Source organism: Nothobranchius furzeri, chromosome 3 (assembly GCF_043380555.1).
Source record: "Nothobranchius furzeri strain GRZ-AD chromosome 3, NfurGRZ-RIMD1, whole genome shotgun sequence".
NCBI lineage: Eukaryota > Metazoa > Chordata > Actinopteri > Cyprinodontiformes > Nothobranchiidae > Nothobranchius > Nothobranchius furzeri.
In genome coordinates, this window is record NC_091743.1 from 58,394,400 (window position 1) to 58,415,580 (window position 21,181).

The window sequence follows — 21,181 nt, forward strand, 5'->3', positions numbered from 1 at the left end:
GTGTTGGTTAACGCCAGCTTGTTTGGGGCAAAAGAAATTTTCTGTTTAGTCAGCCAACCTTTAAAGAAAATCAGACACTGAGCATAAACTGTGTTTGTACAGTTGATGCTTGTTGTCCAGGCTGACATTGAGACCTACACAGAAATCAGCGCAGCTGCAGCAGTGGTACTGCATACCGAAAGCCTTTAAAATGTTTATGAATTAATGAGGACTTATGAATTTCAATTTATAAATGTTGTTTTCCCTGGTGAGGTTTTCTGGGCACGTCAAACCAGGAGGAGGCTCAAAGAAAAACCCAGGACACACTGGATGGGCTATGTTTCTCATCTGGCTAGGGAACGCTTTGGGATTCCCCCGGATGAGCTTGCTCAAGTGGCTGGGGGGAGGGAAGTCTGGGCCTCCCTGCTTAGGCTGCTGCCCCTGCAACCAGAATCTGGATAAGTGGAGGAAATGGATGGTTGGCCAAGACCAACTTCACTCGGTTCTTTACTACTGTAGGGTTAATGAACTACATATCTAGGAATGAAAGGCTGTTGCTATCAGCTTATATTTTAATTCCTAAGAAGATCAAACAAATTGACGAATGAAATTTACATGCATATATATATATGTTTTTTTAAAGATTTAATTTAATAGCAAAAGTTATTTGTTAATTCAGAAGATCTAAAGATCTTTGCTTGTTCAGTGTTCAATATACACCCACTCCGTGTTTAGTCAAGTTTAAAAAGGTTAAGAAATGTATTACTAAACAATTTAAACATGACAATTTAAAAGACAATTTATAAAAGACAATTTATAAAGACGTTGGTATTAAAAACAACACTGTGTTTGGATGAATCTAAGGTGAAGTGTGTTTTGTTTGCGGGTGAATGCATGTATCAGAACGTGTATCCTAAAGAGAGGATGCGTTCTGGGTGGTGAAGGAATTTGGTTTTGTCAATAAGCTAAGTTGTTCTTATTAAAGAGCATTCAGACGCAATCTGTGTTCTACCTCACCATCAGGAGACCCTCGTCGTGGATCCGGAGGTCAGAGGAGGATGTTGAACAGCCTCAAGGTACTGGGTCCAGTAGGGAAGACCGATGGTACTGACTTCTCCGGTCCTAGAGATGCCGCATGCACATAGGTGGAATTGGTTTGCATCTGCAGATTCTTTGTAGCATCAGCTTGTTCTGCAGGTGTCGTTTTGTTGTGTCGGAGCAACTCTGCCAGCGTGACAGAAATCGCTTTGTTGGTTAAAGAGAGTGTGGGCGGCCGTCCCAACTTCTCTAGAACTCACTCGCAAAATGACGAGAGTTCTGTTTTAAAAGATGGCTACTATAATTTCTAACGAATCAGGTTTTGACATGTAGAAGGAAGATTTAACAAACCCTCAGAAACACGCCTCCTGAAGATAGAAAGTTCTGGTGTTATGGGAAAAGATCATGTGAGTGCAGTTCCCTTATCTTAGTTATTGTGACGTGTGTGAGCTGACTAAGTGTCATAGTTAAACATTACTGATTATCATAAATAATTATTAACCAAAGAATAATAATTCATTTCAGTAATTAAACACAGTTATAATGAACCTTGATGATTAGCAGTAAAGATAGTTTTTTTAAATGATTATTTTAAATCTTGAAATGTCCTCTTCTTGCTGGATGGACTAGCAGTCAGATAAGCAGGCAGCTGCATAGATTAAAGGAGTGGTAGCAGACTTTAAGTCTCCTGTGAAGGACTATATTGCAGATTGGAGTCGTAGCCAGGGTAAGGTGACCCAGGCTGTGTATCTGACCTGTGAGTCTTAAAACCAGGCCATTACGTGACGTTACACTACATTTGCAGTGGTTTCTAGTCTAAATGAATGCCTTATGAGGTGATCTCTGTGGTTAAATAAATCGCTGGCGCTCCTGTCTCAGCAGCTAGAAGTGAGCGAGAGGAGAGGTGAACTTCAGACAGCAGGATATGAAATGACCTTAACAACTGCACACATATTTTAATCAAACTAAAATGGTGCCTAGTCAAATTTGCATGGATCAAAGAAGAGGAGAGTGCACATGAAGCTAAATTTAATTTCTAGTCTGTAGGGATGTTAGAAAATATCGATATGGCAATACATCGTGTTTTTTCCAGCGATATTATATCGATATTCAAAAGCCGTGTATCGAAAACATCGATATGGCAATATATCGTGTTTTTTCCAGCGATATATTGATATTCAAAAGCCGTGTATCAAATTTTTGGAAGAAATTACCTGCAAACATTTGTGTATTGTGTATGTGGGGCGACGGTGGCACAGGAGTTAAGTGCTCGCCTCGCAATCGGAAGGTCGCAGGTTCGAGACCCGCTCAGTCTGTCGCTGTCGTTGTGTCCTTGGGCAAGACACTTAACCCACATTGCCTGCTGGTGGTGGTCGGAGGGACCGGTGGCGCCAGTGCTCGGCAGCCTCGCCTCCGTCAGTGCGCCCCAGGGCAGCTGTGGCTACATTGTAGCTCATCCCCACCAGTGTGTGGATGTGTGTGTGAATGGGTGAATGACTGATTGTGTTGTAAAGCGCCTTGGGGGGTTCCAGGACTCTAGAAGGCGCTATATCAAATACAGGCCATTTACCATTTACCATTTATTTTATTTTCTTTTGGTACAATTCAAACGCCGACCACTAGTTGGCAGCAGTGTGCGATGGGTTTTGTTTTCATCATTGAAATGTAAATCCCTCTGTTACGGTTCAGATACCTCATGTTAAACATGTTAAGTATCAGTTTGGAATGTTTATTGAAATTTCCTTCAATTAAATTCAGTCTAAAAATCGCTAATATCATCGAAATGTATTGCAATATATTGTGACGTATGGCATCGTCTACCCTGTATTGTGATACATATCGTATCACCAGAATTTCACCAATACACATCCCTACTAATCTGTAAATCAAAATAACTCCATGAATGTTCTACTTCCAGTGTAGAAATGTAGCTCAAAGCTGGAAGGAATTGGCTCTTTATCGAGCTAATTGTGCCTTGACGAAACCAGTTTAGGCTGAGACTTTGGGAATGGATTTGCTCTCATGAGCCAATTCCACAGTCCTAATCCCACGTGTCTTTGTTGCTATCTGTGCATCAACGCTTCCATGACTAAAAGTAAGATTAATTGCTTTCATATCCCTGGCACGGAATCACAACTACTGGCATGCACGCCGAAGATCACACACGTGCAACGTCTTCACACTGCACACATTGTTGCTCGTGGTACACCGTGTACCAAATCCTACTGAGTCTGGATAGATCAAATTGAGGCTGTTCTTACTGTGGTTCACCAACGGCTTACCACACACACACACGTCCTCTCAGCTGGAGAGTGTCTTCATGGTGTAAAGGTGGATGGATTAAGATAAAGAAGTGTGTGAGACCAAATGCTGAGGCTAAGTGTCCGTGTGTGAGAGAGAGCTCATTGCTCTGCTCTCTCTTAATCATAACTGCATGCATCCATGATATGACCTGTTTACACTAAGAAGAAACAGAAGGTCTGTTTGCATTTGACATTAAAGTGGCGAGCAAGCGTGGTTGCTTATTACGGAGATGTAAAGCAAAGCTGAGGCATGAAGCTCCTCTTTAGACAGAACACATCAGAGCGATGAGGCTACCGCATGCTCGCTTTTCAAACCTCGTTCCTTTTTCTTCTCTGTCTGACAGGGAAAATGAAAATAGAGAGGCAGCAAGGGAAAGCAGAAAAGGGTATAGAGAAAATTGCATGACTGCTTGAATATGCAATCAGTTCAGCAGCTATGAAACTGAGCAGCCGCGTCTGAGCAGAGGAGAGTGAGTGTTTTTAGAGTGGATGTGAGCTTTGGAGTGAGAGACAGGCAAAAAAGGGACATAGAAAAGAAAATTAGGAAAAAGAGAGAGCAAGTGTGCAGCTATGAGGCGTTCCGTCATCCACCAAACTCCTGCAGCTTCTCTTTTTCCCTCCTCCTCCTCCTCTTCCTCCCCCTCTTGCTGAAGAGAGAGAGCAACTGAGAGAGTCACGCTTGCAAGCCGGAGAAGAGACGTCAAGAGGAGGATCTACGTAGGGGGGGAAAAAATCCCACTCTCTCTTCTGCTGCCTCTCTCCATTGCATCCTACAGGCAGCAAGGAGCAAAGTGGAGTGAGGAGGATCCGGCTAGCTTTTTTTTTTCTTTCTGAGCTCTTTCCTGCAATTTCTGTGGCTGCATCACAGTGCGCGGAACGCAGGGAGAGCAGCCGAGCTCTCGATCTGTGACATCGCTCCGCAACAGAAGAAGAGTACCGTAGAGAAGCCAGGATGCTTAACAACCTGACCGACACAGAGGAGGGGGACGGGGGCGCGCAGAGCCAGGGTGAGTGATGGGATGTGTCATGTGGTCACTTGAACAAATCAGAAGAAATGCATAAATAGGACTGTTCACATGGTGATGCATGACATGCAGGGAGAGTGGTGCTCAGCCGACGCAACAGCATGGAGGGAGAGTAAATACATGTAGCACACACACACACACACACACACACACACACACACACACACACACACACACACACACACACACACACCAGCGCTTCGCAGTCCGGATATGTGGTGTGTGTGTGTGTGTGTGTGTGTGTGTGTGTGTGTGTGTGTGTGTGTGTGTGTGTGTGTGTGTGTGCGTGTGTGTTCAACTGTACAGTGGTTGGTCTGCTTGCCTCCACTGCTGCTGCTCCTACTGCAAGGCTGTTGTGACAGGAATAGTAATGTGCTCACTTCATACGATGGATTGTGAGCATGAGAGCTTTGTCCAGTATGTGCACAACAATCTCACTAACACACACACACATGCACATTCATGCAGAAAAAAAATGTGCTGGACATTAAATTGCCCGGCCATCCAATCAACTGTTCGTTCTTCATGGTGACTAATATTCCCACTACATATGGCAATCTTTGGACAGACTGTATGGGCATTTACACATGAACACACACACACACACACACACACACACACACACACACACACACACACACACACACAAAACAGCCACTCACAAATACTGATACCAAATGACCACTGCTGCTACTCCCATCGTCCCCAGCTGTCAAAATCAGCCCTTCAACCAATCCCCTTCACTCCAGCCACTCCTCTGTCTCTGCAGGCTTTCAGGACAGAACCTGTTGGCTGCTGGTTTGTGTTGAGAGCTGTGTCATGCTGTCACATCTTCTCAGGTTTTGGTTAGCATTAACATTGGAAGTGCCTGCATAGTACAGATTTGCATCGAATCACAAATGTAGTGTAGCTGGTAACGCGTGGTAGTTTCTATGTTGTTTCCTCATTCTGATCAAAAATAAGATGTGTCAGAGCAGAAAGCTCCACCTTTAACATATCACGTATGTCTCTTACCTGCTCTCCAAACTCGTCTTAGCTTCATTCCCATTTCTTCATCTGTCCTGCTCTTAATTATGCACAAACCTTCAAGTTGTTGTCAGGCCTAAGCTCCAAGGAATGCACAGAAACAGGTTGCAGATGACTGAACAGTCACTATGCTGCTTTCTCTACCTGTGAGGGATTAATGATAAAAATAGACCAGTGGTGGGAACATACATATTTAACTTAATGCAGGCATCTATTCCTTTCTTTCTTTCTTTCTTTCTTTCTTTCTTTCTTTCTTTCTTTCTTTTTTAAACAAGAATTTAAATAATTTGCTAATAACTATGGACGGTAATGGGTTGTTTCAGAGGGGATTCTTGCTGGGTTACTGTGAAGCCACCACATCACTCTGAGGTTGGTTGAGCATTGTTGTTTATTTGCCTCTTGCTCTCAGAAATTATTGAATTTTCTATCACTGCAGGGATCCAGGTGTGTGCTTGATGGTATTTTGAAGATGACACAAGTTTGTATTTTGCACATGCTAACGTAATGAGAAGTGCGAGTGTGCTTATATGATTCTAGCTCATCACCTCTGTGGCTATAAATAGATGTCAGAAAGTCTAGTTCGTCAGCTTGTCCCTTTGAATTGTATTCTGGTCCAGTGCATTGGCATAACCCATGTGTGAGTGTGCAGTAAGCCATGTTGGGACCTTTGAAAGGCTAAATGAGTGTCCCACGCCGCCTCTTTTCAACACGTCTCTCAATCTCAGTTACCTCCCTGTCAGTCTCTCCCTGTTCCTCTCTTTTTGTCACACTGCAGCAGCAGCATATCTCAGAATAGGACCTCGTTCACACACGCATGCACACACACACCAGCCTTTGTCCCTCTCATCTGAATCACAGCACTGCTAAGCTAGCTGTGCAACAACCTGAATAACTCCCTTTAGTCATCAGCACTATGCAGGGCAGCTCCAGTGAGTAGGAATGTCAGATGTTGTCGCTGTCCGCCGTCCCGTGGTGCTGAAAGCTGCTCCCCACCCCCACCCCCTCACACACACACACACACACACACACACACACACACACACACACACACACACACACACACACACACACACACACACACACACACACACACACACGTAGGGCTGCTGAGTGCTGTCCAAGGTGCTGATTTACAGCCTTCACTACACGACCGGATTACTGCCTGGGAGAGATATGTGCTGCATCAAATGGAGGTGTTTCTGCTTGCACGAGTGTTTTTTTTTCCCTTCAGTGTGCTTTCTAAACATGCAAAGATAAAAACAATTATTTAGCTTAGTTAAAAAAGGCCATAAAGACAGTAAAAGAAATGTCTATTTAATCATCACCATTTTTATATATTTATATAGCGTCACATTCTGATGAAGGCAGGCTTTTCTCCTTCAAGCTGAAGAAGTAAAATACAGTCAAGATATGAATAAAATGGGAGATTTATTGGTTTAATGTCAGAGTTGTCCTTATTTTTTGGAGGGTAAGGCAGGGAGCTGCTTCTCTTTGATTTATGGAGCATTGCAGAAAAGATGAATAGAGATGAGAGAGAGAGTTGTTTTCTCTATGGCAGGTGTTGAGTAAGGGATGATGTGTTTAGTCATGTTGGAATGTTTAAGCTAACACTAGAGAAGTCTTCTAACTCAGTTTGTTCTAATTGCAATAAACATTTGCTCAGACTTTCTGTGTTTTTAGTGTATTTTCACAGATGCTGTCATTGTCCTAATCCACCGAGTGTCTGTAACAAGTCATTTCCTGCTCCTTAACATTTGTCAAATCCTGCAGTTCTTTTATTTATAAATCCAAGTTGCTCATTAAGTTGTCATTTGGTTTGTTTGCAGTCGTTCTAATGAGGAACACTTTTTTTTATTCATATTTACTCAAAATATTCTTTTTAGTTCTGCCCAGACAAGATAAACAACTCAACCGGGAAATATTATATTTATATTTATTTATTATAAGTAATGTCAGAAATATTACTTTTTTTTTTAGAAATAATTAATTATGGTGCTAAAAAGTTAACTTTTAAAAATCTGCATATAACTGATCAACTTTTCATTTCAGAGTTTGGATTGAAAATAAATGTCAAAACAAAGTTTTGCCGCAGGTGAGTTTTGAATATAATTGCCTATTGGAATGACATTAGCGGGTGCCTTATAGCACTGTTAATGAGCGGCTCTCTAAGAGCTCTGGTATTGCTGAGATCTCAATATGAATCTTACCTTTTAGTCTTCTCAAGCAGTTAGAATGAAGAGTTCGAATACTGAATTCAAATTCTGTGGCTGATTATGGGAAATAATTCAGTCAAGTTTATTTCATAAGTGTTGGGGATTCAAGGTAATATCAGGTGTGGACTCACTTTGTCTAATTCAGTTTAATTCATTCAGATTTTTTTCACTTATTATATGCAATATTAGTGAGGAAGGCTTTTAAAACTTATAATAGTGACCTAAAACAAGCATGCATTCATTGCCATCTACTTATCCGATGTCGAGTTGTGGGGGCAGCAGCTCCTCATGGGGAATCCCAAGGCGTTCCCTGGCCAGCTGTCCCTCCAGTGTGTCTGAGGTCTTCCGTTATGGTCTCCCACTAATTGGAAGTGCCCAGAAAACCTCACCAGGGAGGGGTCCAGGATGCATCCTAATCAGATGTCCGAGCCACCTCAACTCTCTCCTCTTGATGCGGAGGAGCAGCGGCTCTACTCCGAGCCACTCCCGGATGACCGAGCTTCTCTCCTTATCTAAACAGATTACTAAACAGATTTTTAAATATCTCAATTAAACCATAAATGTAATTTCTGACAGTCTTGTTGTTTTAATTACTGATCATTTATCAGATCAGCAAAACTTCTAGTTGAAGCCACTTTTAAACTCTTGGTAAGAAAACAATTTCATCTTCGTCATAGCAGATGTTCCTGATTTAGGATGCATGAAATTAGATTTAGATAAGTTATTTTACAAACAATCCATCACATTTGTTAATAATAAAGACAGTCATTAACTCCATCAATCCTCACGTCTCTTCTCCGCTTCCCGTTCATACGTTTAAACCAGACTGTGAGTTGGGTGGTAATGATGTTTTAGTTATGGCTGACTGCATAATACTGCAAAAATGCTCCCCAGGGCCCTCTCCTATGGAAGCAGTTGTTGTGCACGCTCAACGTCATTATTCTCTGTCTGCACACTCTGCTACTTGTCTACTGTAAATGGAAAAAGTGAGGGAGCAGAAATGTTGTGCAACTGCTGGCTAATACAGGCACTTGTTAGATGGGGAAGTAGCTCTCTGACTGCAAACACAAAAAACATGTTTTCATTGGCTCAGTGTTTAAGTGGATCATCACCACTCAAGTAGATGTACATGACATCCTGTTAGCCTGCATGATGAAGTTGCATAGTTTACATTTGTTACTTTAATGTCCTGTCAGACACGTAGCAACATAAAGCTGAAAGTTTTACGTATTTGGATCAAACGTTTTTCCTCATCTTTTCAACACTACATTTACTAAATCATTTGAATCCGAGACAGAGCCGTTCCCTGTCAGTTCACTGAGTGCCGTGGTGAAAAAAGCACTCCTGAAGTTCAAAGAAACATCATAATTATGTATTGCTTAATTGAATTAAATAAAGGTGGGTATTAATGAAGAATAGATACAATGGCTTCCATAACAACAAATGGGTTTTCTTGTTAAATTGGAGTATAGTAACAATCAGTGGTGGGTGTCCAGCTTTAATGAATGAGTATGCATTAATGAGTTTGTCGATTTAAAAAGCATGACAGTATAATTAGCAGTAAGGGGCTCTAGTTCTTTAAAGCTTCCTGTTGACTCATATTATTAAAGTAAAAGAGGCTGAAAAAAAAACACAAACTGGTGACAAACCCACATAAAGGGGTCAAATGTGTGAAACCTCGTTCCTTTGTTTAGAAGAGTCGACATAATAATGTAAAATGAAAAAATGAAATACACAAATACAGAGTTACATACGCTGCCCAAATCCCTGCTTCCTTATAAATGAGAGGAAAAAATCGGTCTTCGAGGATTTATTTTATTTATTTATTTTTTTGGGTGAAAAATGTGAAACGGATGAATGGGTTCAGCTCAGCAATAGATGGGTGGTTTTATAGAGGGGAAGAAGAGGTCAGCTAACACGATAGAAGGAAATTAATCAGGCTGAAAGACATTCAACCAACCTGAACAAAGCACCCCCCCAGCCCCTCATCTTATCGTTCATCACTTTGTTAAAAAAAATTATAAAAGTATTGTTCACTTGTATTTTATTGTCATGTCTACAACTGTCTCACACTTAAAAATAAATTACATTTTTTTAGAGATGCATTGTGAGTAAAAAAGACTCAAAATTAAAAGTTATTGGTTGGTAAAAGGACAAGTAAATGTAAATAAATAACACAACAGCAGTGCGTAATTATTAAAGGAATATGTTAGGGTGATAACAAAATTAAAGTTTTGATGAGTAGTTTTGAGTTAGAATAAGCTATATAATACATTTGCTGTAAATTATATATCTTCAAGAGTAGCTAACCATTTTTATTAAGTCCTACTTAATAAATCATCTAATCCCAATACATCGAGTTTTAACCACTGTAAGCTGGGTGTTAGACCTATGTTTATTAACCCATCTGCAGGGCTAATTTTAAATGGGTTTAAAGTGATAATTGAAAGAGTGTTCTGTAGTAATTATAAATAATTTGTATATGTCAATGACATCCATGTTATCTTCTTTTCAAAGACATAGGCATCTGTAATTTAGGACTGATGAGCTAACGGCTAGTATGAAAGCAGCCAAACCCAAAGTGCTATGGTTGTGACCAAAAGTGTCAGAAAATTCATTCTGAAGGATGTCAGTTTTTCATTAAATGCTTTTTTCATGAGAATAATTCAAGCTTAGCGGCAATTGAGCCCTAGATGCTCCAGAAATGTTTTGCTGCTTTTGTGATTTTTAAACTGGTTAAAAAGCAAGCAAGAAAAAAACTATTCTGAATGTAAATGTGACGGAAATGTTGATACAAAAGGGTTGTTTGACTTTTAATACACTTTATTCAGGGCTGCACTCAGACTAGCCATTAGCTTATCAGAACTGAGGGTTGTGAAATCTATTCCTTCAAACAGAGGCCGTTCTACAAGTAAACGAAAGGGTAAGGAAGTAAATATTTATGACTTGAACACAAAAAGACACTTTAGAATGGCTGAAAAGTCTTTTAAAATGAAATAAAAATGAAGATCTAACTTTTTTATGGAAATGGGCTTTTATATAACACATAAACCCTCTGTGATTTTAGCTATGTAAACTAATATTAGCATCATATGGTAAATTCAGAGGTACTGACTTGTTTAATCCTGAGGCTAAATCAAGAATATTATCAGTTGGTTCTCAGTTGCTGTTATCATTTTAATTAGATTAATATTCTTTTCTTCCTTTTGTTAAACAGAATTTTTGCATCAAAATGGAACAATTGTCTTTAGCTTTCGTACAGTCAGAGGTCTGCTTTCAGGTCACGGTTTTACTTTTTCTTTCAGTCATACACTTACACACTTAGGGAAGCAGGCAGTAATGCACGTTTGAGTGGGGCTTTTCATCATTGCTGAGCTTTTTATAGAGCTTGACCGTCACTTTTTCCTCTCTCCAGTTTAAGTAAAGTTTTCTAGCAAGGCTGCCTAACCCAGTTAAAACCTACCTACCTGGTTACTCCACATACGTGTTTCATGAGCATTTTTTAACTCTTAAGTACCCCTGAAGGACTTAGTTGTTCGTCCTTTTATCAAATCTTATTTAGAGCCTGATGCACCTGTGTCATTTTACAGCATTAAAACATAGATTTTCAAGAATTTGCATTGGTTTGAGCAGTCTGGATGATTTGTAAGAGGAATGTTTTTCATGTTTAGTAGATGACTCATCCGAAAGAACCGGATTGGTTCAGGTGCGCCGGGAACTCAATGTGCACAAAGACGATAAAGTAAACCAGAAATTGCACACACTTCACTGTTGCTTCCCTGCTTCTTGTTATTGAAAAGACCCAAGTGCTTCATGAGTCTCAATTTACCTCATATCTACAGTATGTGAACCGGCTGGTGTTAGGCGATGGCACCCTAATGAAAAGCCCGGTATTGATTTGCTCTCACTCTCCTTACTATTTGTGAGCTTTTAGCTGGTTTGTGAGAGTGACTGGCCTCATAAGCATAACACGCTCTTGGCCTTGTAGCACATCAGCAGTTTTAAAGAAAGTCTCATGTCAACAGAAGCAAAATAAAGCTAAATAAACACTACATGTCTGCAATTGTGTCTGTGGTCTGTCATGGTCACAGTCTGGCTTCATTCCATCCTATCAAGCTGTTGTCACTTGGCTGAAAAGGGAAATATAACCAACTAGGTAAGGTGGATCACCATGGTTACAGTCTGGGTACCTGGATACGTTCCATTCATTTGCTAAACATGCAGCCTTTACACTAAGGTTAACCATGACTGATGCAGCAGCTGATGCATTTGACTGCTGTGGATGAGGGAAACGTTTCTGTGGATCGTTTTTATTTGATAGAGAACGCACACGATTCCAGTCAGATTTCACTGGTGGACAAATCATCTGCAATAAATTAGAGAGAATCACATTTCATTTTCTTTTTAAGCTAGGTTGATATCTACGTGGCGCTTTAGACTCCTTTATTTATTTATTTATTTTGTGTTCTGGCTCTTAGGAATGACATCATATTTAATTTGCCTTGAAATTCATTTTTAAACAACTCATATCGTTAATCTCTTCTGCATTGTTGAGTCTGTACTCTTCACATGTTCCAGGCCCTGAAAATGTGCATACATTCTGGAGAACTTTCCTCTTCTTGGATAATAAAATCTGGTAGTGTTTAAATAATCCAGCAACAGGGAAAAGCTCAGCATCACGTATGTGCTAAAAGTGACGGGTAGGGCGGCAGACGTCCTGTTTTAGCTGTGGGCCTGCGTGTGTGTGGGAAGATTCACTGTTGTGAAACGGCATTGTGGGACTGCTGCACCTTTAAAGTAGCAAGTAGCCTAATTGGTGGGAATGAGTGGGCAGAGGGGCTGCGAGGCAACTGTGAGGTCAGCTTTGGAGGTTTCTGATGAAATCCAGCCGTGCAGAGGAGGACTTGAGGGGGTACGAAGGAGAACACCTTCTCTCAACCTGCTTCACAGAAAGCGGATGTTGTTTTTGAACCAGCAGCGCTGATGACACCTCTGAACATGTAGCTCATTTGATGGTTTACTGATGCATTGAAGTGAAAAATTTATGTTTATGTTTATTTATTTGGCAGACGCTTTTATCCAAAGCGACTTACAATTTATAACCTGTAGGGCATGTTGTGATCTGTGGGGGAAACCGGAGTACCCGGAGGAAACCCACGCATGCATGGGGAGAACACACAACTCCACGCAGAAAGGCCGCAGCCGAGTTTCGAACCTGCGGCCTTCGTGCTGCGAGGCAACAGTGCTAACCACTGCGCCACCATGCAACTAAGAAACACTCATGAACAACAACAAAAAAGTTTTTATGTGGTTATTTGACATTTTCATAATAAATGTTAATTGAATGTAGATGGGGGGGCATCATCCAGATCCACGAGAGACGACAAAGACCATTTTATTTTTATTTTTCAAAGCTGTTGTGGTGAATCTACAGAACGAGCTAAGTTTTGAACACAAACACGGAACACCCAACCCTCCCCTTGGCTATCTTCCCTGAGTCGCTTCTGCCAGAACCAGAAACCCACATTAACAGAGGAAAACACCAGTTTTCTAGGTCCAAGCGTTTTTTTTTTTTTTTTTTTTTTTTTGTTCATCACTTCAAATGGTGTTTTTCTTTTTGGGTCTCTGGTAGTTTGTCCTAAAGGTGATGTGGTAGCAGCTGGGTATTTCTCCTTCTCTGATATTACTGAGTGGAGAACCTCTCACACCAGTGGTGTTCTGTTGCTAAACATGCTAGTGTGTAATGAATGAAGCACACAGGGAAGTGTGGAAGTGTGGCAGTTTAGCGAGACCGACAACCGGATGGCCCAATAATTGCTTCCGGTCTGAAACATGATTTAGCGGAGGTTTTTAGACAACTGTGAGAGAACCTCTTTATTAATTTTCTTGAATTTAATTTCTATCCCCACAATAGATTTATGGCTATTGTTGACTTTTTTGCTGGGTTACCATCTTTTACGATTCCAGTATTTTACTTGTCATCCAGTGTGTTTCACCATCAAATTAGTATAATAGGTTGTCTCTCCTTATCAAACTTCAAAAGTCTATTACATGATTATGAGACTTCACTTTTCTATTTATCTGTATTTATTCATTTATTGTGGTTTAGGAATAGATGGCACGTAAAGAAGCGTCTTCCAACATTGCTGCTCAACAAAACAGGGAAAATTGTTGCCCTTTAGAGTGGAACTCTGGAATTGCATTTATCAATAAAATAGCTATTATTTCAGAGGGCATTTAAATAAAAATACCTGCTGTGCCTGAATGCCTCCTTACCTTGTGGTAATATTTCTATTTCCTCTTCTCACTGAGACAGTATAAAAATAAAATGGCACTCCAGCTACTGACAGTGCTGTCCATTAAAACCAAAACAAGGAAATAAAAAAGCTGCAAATTCACTAAGAGCAGGCCGTTTTTGGCATTCCTCATGCAGAAGGAGGCTTAATGTTCTACTAAAACAGGTTTTGTGTGTTTATTTAGATCAAAACGTGCTTAAAGCTTTACTTTAGCTGAATCTTGAAAATTATGTGCAACTGATTTCTCACTCAAAGTGTGTCATTGATTAGTGAGTTGAAGCCACGTTTGAGCTTGCTGGTAGCCATCTTCAATCAGTGTTACTCTAAAAGTATTCAGTTGTATATTTGCTTTTTGTCAGTGGAGGGGAGGTAATAATCAAAGTAAATGATACCTAATGTTTATTCAAAGGCACATTATAACTGTTTCTCAATAATCTCAATAATTTGGTCATAATTTTACCTTCAACCAAAAAATCATCTTTCCCTGCAATCTAATCTATACTTTATTGTAGGGCATAACACATGTCTATCAAATGTTAAACACTGTTTAAAGTCCTATAATAATTACAAAGACAATCTCCCCTTTCCTCTTCTCAATTTATCATGACCTAAAGTTGAACTGACAGATTATATAAGGGCGTTGCTGGATTAGGGCCATTATGACCAGGACACAAAGAGCAACACTGTAATTTGAACATTCCCAATGGCGGGGCAATCAGTGGAGTTGTTTGCAGAAAATAGTCATTCATTGTGGAAAGAGGACACTTTTCTCCCTTTTGCCAGAACAAAGTGCAGACGGCTAATTTTATGAACTACACGAGCACACAACACAAGCAGATTATATAGTATCAACTAAATGGTCCAATTTGGTTAACGGTCGGTGCCCTGATGCTTTCTTTTATATTTATTTATTTTTTGACAACATCTTAACAGCTGTGCTGTGTTTCCACTAACTCCTTCTTTCATGTCTTGGAGTCATTTGATGGTAGTGACCTTGTTTGGGATCAAACAGATGTGACAGAGATACACAGAGACGTGGAGCTGTCGACAGGTCGTGATTGGTGCTCCTGCCACTGTTGGCTGTCCTCACACACACTCGTTATATCTTATCAAAGGATTAGTGCATATGTAAAGCAGCCTAGATGTGGCTTCATCTAATTCTGGTACCAAATCAATCATTCTTCGCTTGTTACACATAAAGTCTCTTATCATATAGATGTTATGTCAATATAAAGCTTTTATTGTATGTCGATAGGAACTGTAGTTTCGCCTTTGGCTCAGCCCCTCAGTGTTACGACACCCACTCTGCCTCCCTCTTTCTCCCTTTTTGTCTTTTACAACAGCTTAGTTGACATGTCTGGCGAGAGACTGCTGCTGATATGCGTGTATGAATAGTATTTTCCATTTGCCACAGCCCACAGAGCCTATCAGCATCCTCAGCAAATAGAAATAAGGCATCTATCAGTCGGACCCTTCTGCAGGCAGCAGAAAGCTACGCAACTTGCCCCGCATCTCATCTCAGTCCTCAATAGGAGGCCATTTAGCTATTTTCAAAAAGGAAATGGAGCAACTTAACTGGAGAGCTGTGAGGCAGGAGGCTGTCTGAGTTGCCGGGTAAATACTGAGAGTTTCTTGAAACACATTTAGGTTTTTAGGCACTTGGGATTGTTGATTAGTTTTTTTTATGGGAGATAGTTTTGGTTGCTTTAAAACATTTTATAAAATTAATTCACATAATTGTATGACCTTAGAAAATTAATATTTTAACATTTTTGCAGTATCAACAATAAATATATTAGGTTTTATTTACAATTTTTTTTTCAGTTTCTCTCGGGTTGTTAATTCTATTTAATAGGGGCATAATAATACTTGCATAAAATCCCTCTCACATTATGCAAATTCAGCAGTTTAATTCTTGAAAGTTTCAGCACCTTCCAGAATGAGTTGCTTCAGGACTCTGTCACTTAAAGAAAACAATCTACTCAAGCCATGCCCACCCTTCTCCTGCTCAGGCTGCTACAAGCTGAGAAGCTTCAATATCCAGGAGAGGCTCCCAGCTGAACCGCTGCTCTTCCAGCTGCAGCTCTCTTGAACATAAGAGCTGCTTCTATCCTACTTTCCCTGTTTGTGATGTCATGAATGGGTTATTTTGCTCATTTTACACAAATATTCCTAAAAAAACACTAATAATAAATGGATGGATACATTTTTTTCATGTTTGGAGTGCTTGTAAAAGCACTGTATGCTGTTTTCATAGGATAGAAATTGTGAGTTTTGCATAATATGTCATCTTTAATTTTATATTAAAGGAGCAATAAGAATTTTACAGTGAAATAACGACCAAACAGTTCAACAATCATGTTGGAAAGGTTATACTGAAACAGTCTCAGCCGACTGCGGGGTTGCCAGTTTATCTCCTTTCAAAATGGTCGGAGAGAGAAATAGCCCCTGTTTAGAGTCTTGAACCAGCATGCTTGCCGAGTCTGCAGTGAGCTAACACAGCAGCACTGGCATTTGTAATTCAACACTGTCTAGCAAAAAGCTATGGAATTGTTTAAAGAACCAAAGCCAGTAAACAAGAGCGACCCAGAAGTTATTTCTTATACCCCTAAGAAGCCATGGCATCCTTTTACGTTTGCTCTATCGGGTAAAAAACGCTAAATGCTGACATTGAGCTAACGTTGAGCTAACAACGCTAATGGTAAATTAAAAGCCAATTGTCAGCTCTAAAAAGATCTTGTTTTTTTTCAATTAACAACAACTTGATATTACAGTGAAATGTATGTGTGAAGTGAATAACGAGTCAGTCGTGACGTTTTACTTCCTTTAATGAGTCATTCAGAACTATAACATCAAGCTACCAGCAAGATGGCAAACTTTTCTAATGCATACTACCGTAATAAGTGTAGTAAGTGCTCACTTACCTAAAACATCCATAAGTGCTAACATCAGATTTGACAGTGTATTTATCTTCTTATCAACTTACTGTGTATGACTTGTCTTTCAATGTCACCTTGATTCTTCTTACGCTGATCCATACCTGGTGTGGCAAGGTGGAGAAATGAGGGCTCGGGCGGGATTCGATCCCCAGACTCCCGGGTGAGAGTCATGCGCATTAACCAGTCAGCCAAAGGGAAATCCCCTTGGCCAAGTAGTCAGGGCGCATGATCAATAGGGGCACTGTGACAGGACGCTCACACTGCCACACTGGCAACAGCCATGAAATCTCACAGAACAGGAGTGAAAAAGTGACCATTTCTTTATAAACATGGAATGCGGTACACTTATTTGACCACAAGATGTCAGTCCGAATGCAATCTTACATATTGCACCTTTAATATTATCCATACGTTGTTTCAACATCTACTTTAATGTGGTTGATGTTGCACCAATAGCCCTTTTTTGCCCCCAAATTTTTATTTGTAGTGAAATCACAAAGACTACAATTATTTAAATAGTTTTAGTGCCTCACTAAACATTGCCACTGTTCAGGCTCTGCCATACATTTTATTTATGGGTGCTGTCTCTTTAAGAGAATCAGGAAGTTGAGCATTCAGGCCACACCATGCAGCGATCGCAGCAGTGTGAAGCAGCCTGCAGAGAGTGAGGTGTTGTGTTAACAGCCGTGGGTTTTCAGTTCAGAAAGGGCATTCCTTGTTCGTATTATGATAACATGATGTTTATATGAATAATTAGTTATACAAATGGAAAAACTGAGTTCATCCAGGACGTAAGGAACTATTTACAAGTATTATTTAAAGGGCATCCTTAAATTGTTTGTGGCTGCAATGAAGCGTGATTATGATTTTTTTTCTGGCTTATGTGCGTTTTTACTTATTGATGGAAATGCAATGCATTTGTTGTTACAGTTTCACACCTGCCATATAAAGTACAAGGTCCAAACCACCCAGGCATCTGAGACTTCTTGTGTGGAGGTGTTAAACTAAACTGATAGTGGAAAAGGTTTCCACGAGGCCGTAAAAGTGAAAATGGAGGACTTCTCAACAAACTACTGACTCCCAGGCTGCGTGAATGCTGTTTTCAGAACAGCACATCAGACGCAGCGTTAGCAAGTCAGCGTAAGGCACAGTACACCAACACGAACCATGGATAAATCGGAGTTTGAAGTTAGATCTACAACGTCGCGGTCAAGCAGAGCTTCCGTTACAAGTCTATCATTAGCAGCTGCTCAAGCACGTGCTAAAGCAGAAGCCGCCCAGGCCAGAGCGGCCTTTGCAAAGAAGGAAATAGAAGTCAAATTGGAAAAATCCAGACTAGAAGCAACACTGCATGCACTACACATAGAAGGTGAAGCACAAGCTGCAGCTGCTGAAGCAGCAGTAATGGAGGCTGCATCTGCAAGTTTGGAAACTATATAGGAGCCCCCAATAAATCTCGGCCAAATACAAAGTGCTTCTGAGCATACGGCTGAATATGTTGCAAAGCACAGTAATCCCTGCGATGAAGAACCAACTAAAATGAATGAGAAGGACATTAAAAAAGGAAAAAACGCACGAAAAGCAATCTGATGGGTCAGTTATGGAAAGATGAAACGTGTGCACGGATCTAAAAGAATACCTGCCCCAGCGGGCCCCAGAAATCATTGATTCAAAACCAAAACTAGGGATGCACCGATCAGGTTTTTTGCTGCCGATCACCGATACCGATATCAAAGAATGCTGATCACCGATACCGATCACCGATACCGATCACGTGGATTGGCCAGAAATTTTCTACAACATTATAATGAGTGCTACAAACTACATAATCTGGGAATAAAGGAAATGTAACCTAATCTAAAATGGTCTGTATTAGGGTTGTCACGGTGTGAAAATTTAACCTCACGGTTATTGTGACCAAAATTACCACGGTTTTCGGTATTATCGCGGTATTTTTTTTAAACGTGCTACATTTTCACACAATTAAATAAACCCTGTATGTCAGGAAATATTGTCCTCAGTTTGTGTCTAAATTTAGCCTAAAATGTGTTGTTTTGTAATTATGTTGTTTATTTGTTTACATTTTTCCCCTTTAGTCTTTAAAATACCAATATTTGCCCATAACTTCTTATTTTATGTCTGTTTGATGTCATCATTTTAAAAATATTAGATCAGATGATACTCAATACTCAAGTAGCCTTCTAATCAGATACTTTTTTACCCTTACTTGAGTAATAAACCCTATATCAGGAAAATATTGTCCTCGGTTTGTGTCCTTCCAGTGAGCTTTGCAGATGTGGGAAAATGTCATCAGGCAGTAATCATTGTTAAATTCATAATTATTCTCGGAGAGAGACCAACTCTTATCTGCCCCTGGGAGCCCCGTAATGCATAGCGTCATTTCAACATGGCGGTGTCCGCGACACGGTTTATATGCAGGTGACGGCGCTGCGGCTGCTTTATATAGCGACTCGTTGCGTTCTCCCTCAACCCAAATCCTCGGATCACGCATTTTAGCTAAAACGCTAACGTTAGCTTGCCTTGCATTGACTGCAGAGTTGTGGGTGATGGTCACGCAGATGTGTCATGAGATCTGAAGCGCTGCTGCCTTTCACAGACACTTTTTCTGCTCGTGCTGCAAACAGGATAGCCGTCCGTCCGTCTTCTACAAACTCCCTCGGCATTCTTCAAATATCTAAAATATGCCCGTAATTCCGACTTTGAGGGATAATAAATGCCCTCCTGAGTGCTGCCGTCTCCTCCTTTGACCATTATTTCAGCTTTAGCTTCAAGAAAGTTTTGTTGTAAACAAAGCGTGCATGTGCCGCCGGCAACTTCAGCCGATGATACGGTGGCTGGTAAGGGTCATCACGCCTACACCGCAGCCACGGTAAACCCACCAAGATAATATAGTTTTTTAAAAAACAAGACGGTTATTATTATTGTCAACTTTTTATTTTTTTACCGGGGTTTCCCGCTACACTGGTTACCGTGACAACCCTACCTGATCGGTTTGCTTTGATCTATTTTGAAAATTCCGATCAAAACCGATAGGGGCGCTATCGGCCGATTACGATCAAATGCCGATCCATCGGTGCATCCCTAACCAAAACGGCATGAACTTAAGAAGCAGGACAACCAGTCATTCACACCAAATGCTCAGGAAAATAGGGCTCACAATTATTACCGCCATAAAACACCCTCTACTGGTCGCTCTCAGTATTGGCCAACTGCTCAGCACTACAGCAGTGACGGTAATGAACTAGCTAAATATTTAGTAAGGAGGCAGTTGTTGGTGCCTGAGCTTGATAAGTTTGACGACAAACCAGAAAACTATTTATCCTGGAAATCATCATTCATTAGTGCTACTGAGCACCTCGATCTAAAAGTTAGAGAAGAAACTGACCTCCTGATAAAATTGCTGGGCCAAGAATCAGCAAGACATGCACGACGCATTAAAGCAGTAAACATAAGCAAGTCAGCCATTGCCCTAAAGCTCATTTGGGAATGGCTAGAAGAGATATATGGTTCACCAGAAGCCATAGAGGGCGCTCTTTTTGCCAAGCTTGACCAGTTCCCCAAAATTGGGCCAAAGGATAATATTAAACTGTGGGAACTCAGTGATCTATTGTTGGAAATGAATTCAGCAAAGGAGGAAGGATATCTAAGTGGACTGTCTTATCTTGACACAGCTCGAGGCATTGGTCCAATTGTGGAAAAGCTGCCGTATGGACTACAAGACAGATGGATGATGGAAGGTTCACGTTACAAACAGGAAAATGAAGTGGGATTTCCTCCATTTACAGTTTTTATACAGTTTATTCAAACACAAGCAAAGGTGCGTAATGACCCAAGCTTCAATATCCAGTCACTATCCATCGGCGGGAAGAAGAAAGACAGGCTTGTCGAGAACCAGAGTAATAATCGCAGAACAGTCTCAGTGCACAAAACAAACATAACATCTTCACCCGCGAGTGAACCAGACAAATGGTGTCCTGTGCATAACAAACCACATGCACTACAGCAATGCAGAGGCTTTAAAGAGAAAACACTTCATGAAAAAAGAGACTATTGAAACAACACAATGCGTGCTACAAGTGCTGTGCATCTAACAAACACGTGGCTCGTAATTGTGAAGCGGCAGTTAAATGTTCTGAATGTGAATCTGAAAAGCACCCCACTGTTATACACTCAGATGCACCTTACTGGCCTACCCAGTCCATAGCTCCAGCAGATTATGGCGGGGAGGGAGAAGATGGGCAAGAGCAAAGAGTGGTTACAAGTTGCACTGAGGTATGTGAGGAGGGTTTTACTGGGAAGTCATGGTCCAAAATATGCCTAGTAAATGTCTACCCAGCTAAC

At 40.6% G+C, this 21,181-nt stretch overlaps 1 protein-coding gene across 2 annotated transcripts in view; it reads left to right on the forward strand.

Annotated features, from left to right (window-relative positions):
• The window catches only part of slc12a5a (solute carrier family 12 member 5a), a 209,730-nt gene that overhangs the window by 81,378 nt on the left and 107,171 nt on the right, over nt 1–21,181 (forward strand). Inside the window, exon 1 of one of the 2 annotated variants that reach the window (XM_070549361.1) lies at nt 4,108–4,327. The exons of the other annotated variant lie outside the window; for it this stretch is intronic. Within the exon in view, the coding sequence (XP_070405462.1) occupies nt 4,273–4,327 (55 nt within the window). The 5' untranslated portion in view covers nt 4,108–4,272. Of the gene's footprint in view, nt 1–4,107; nt 4,328–21,181 lie in introns of those variants that run through there. 2 annotated transcript variants of the gene reach the window in all.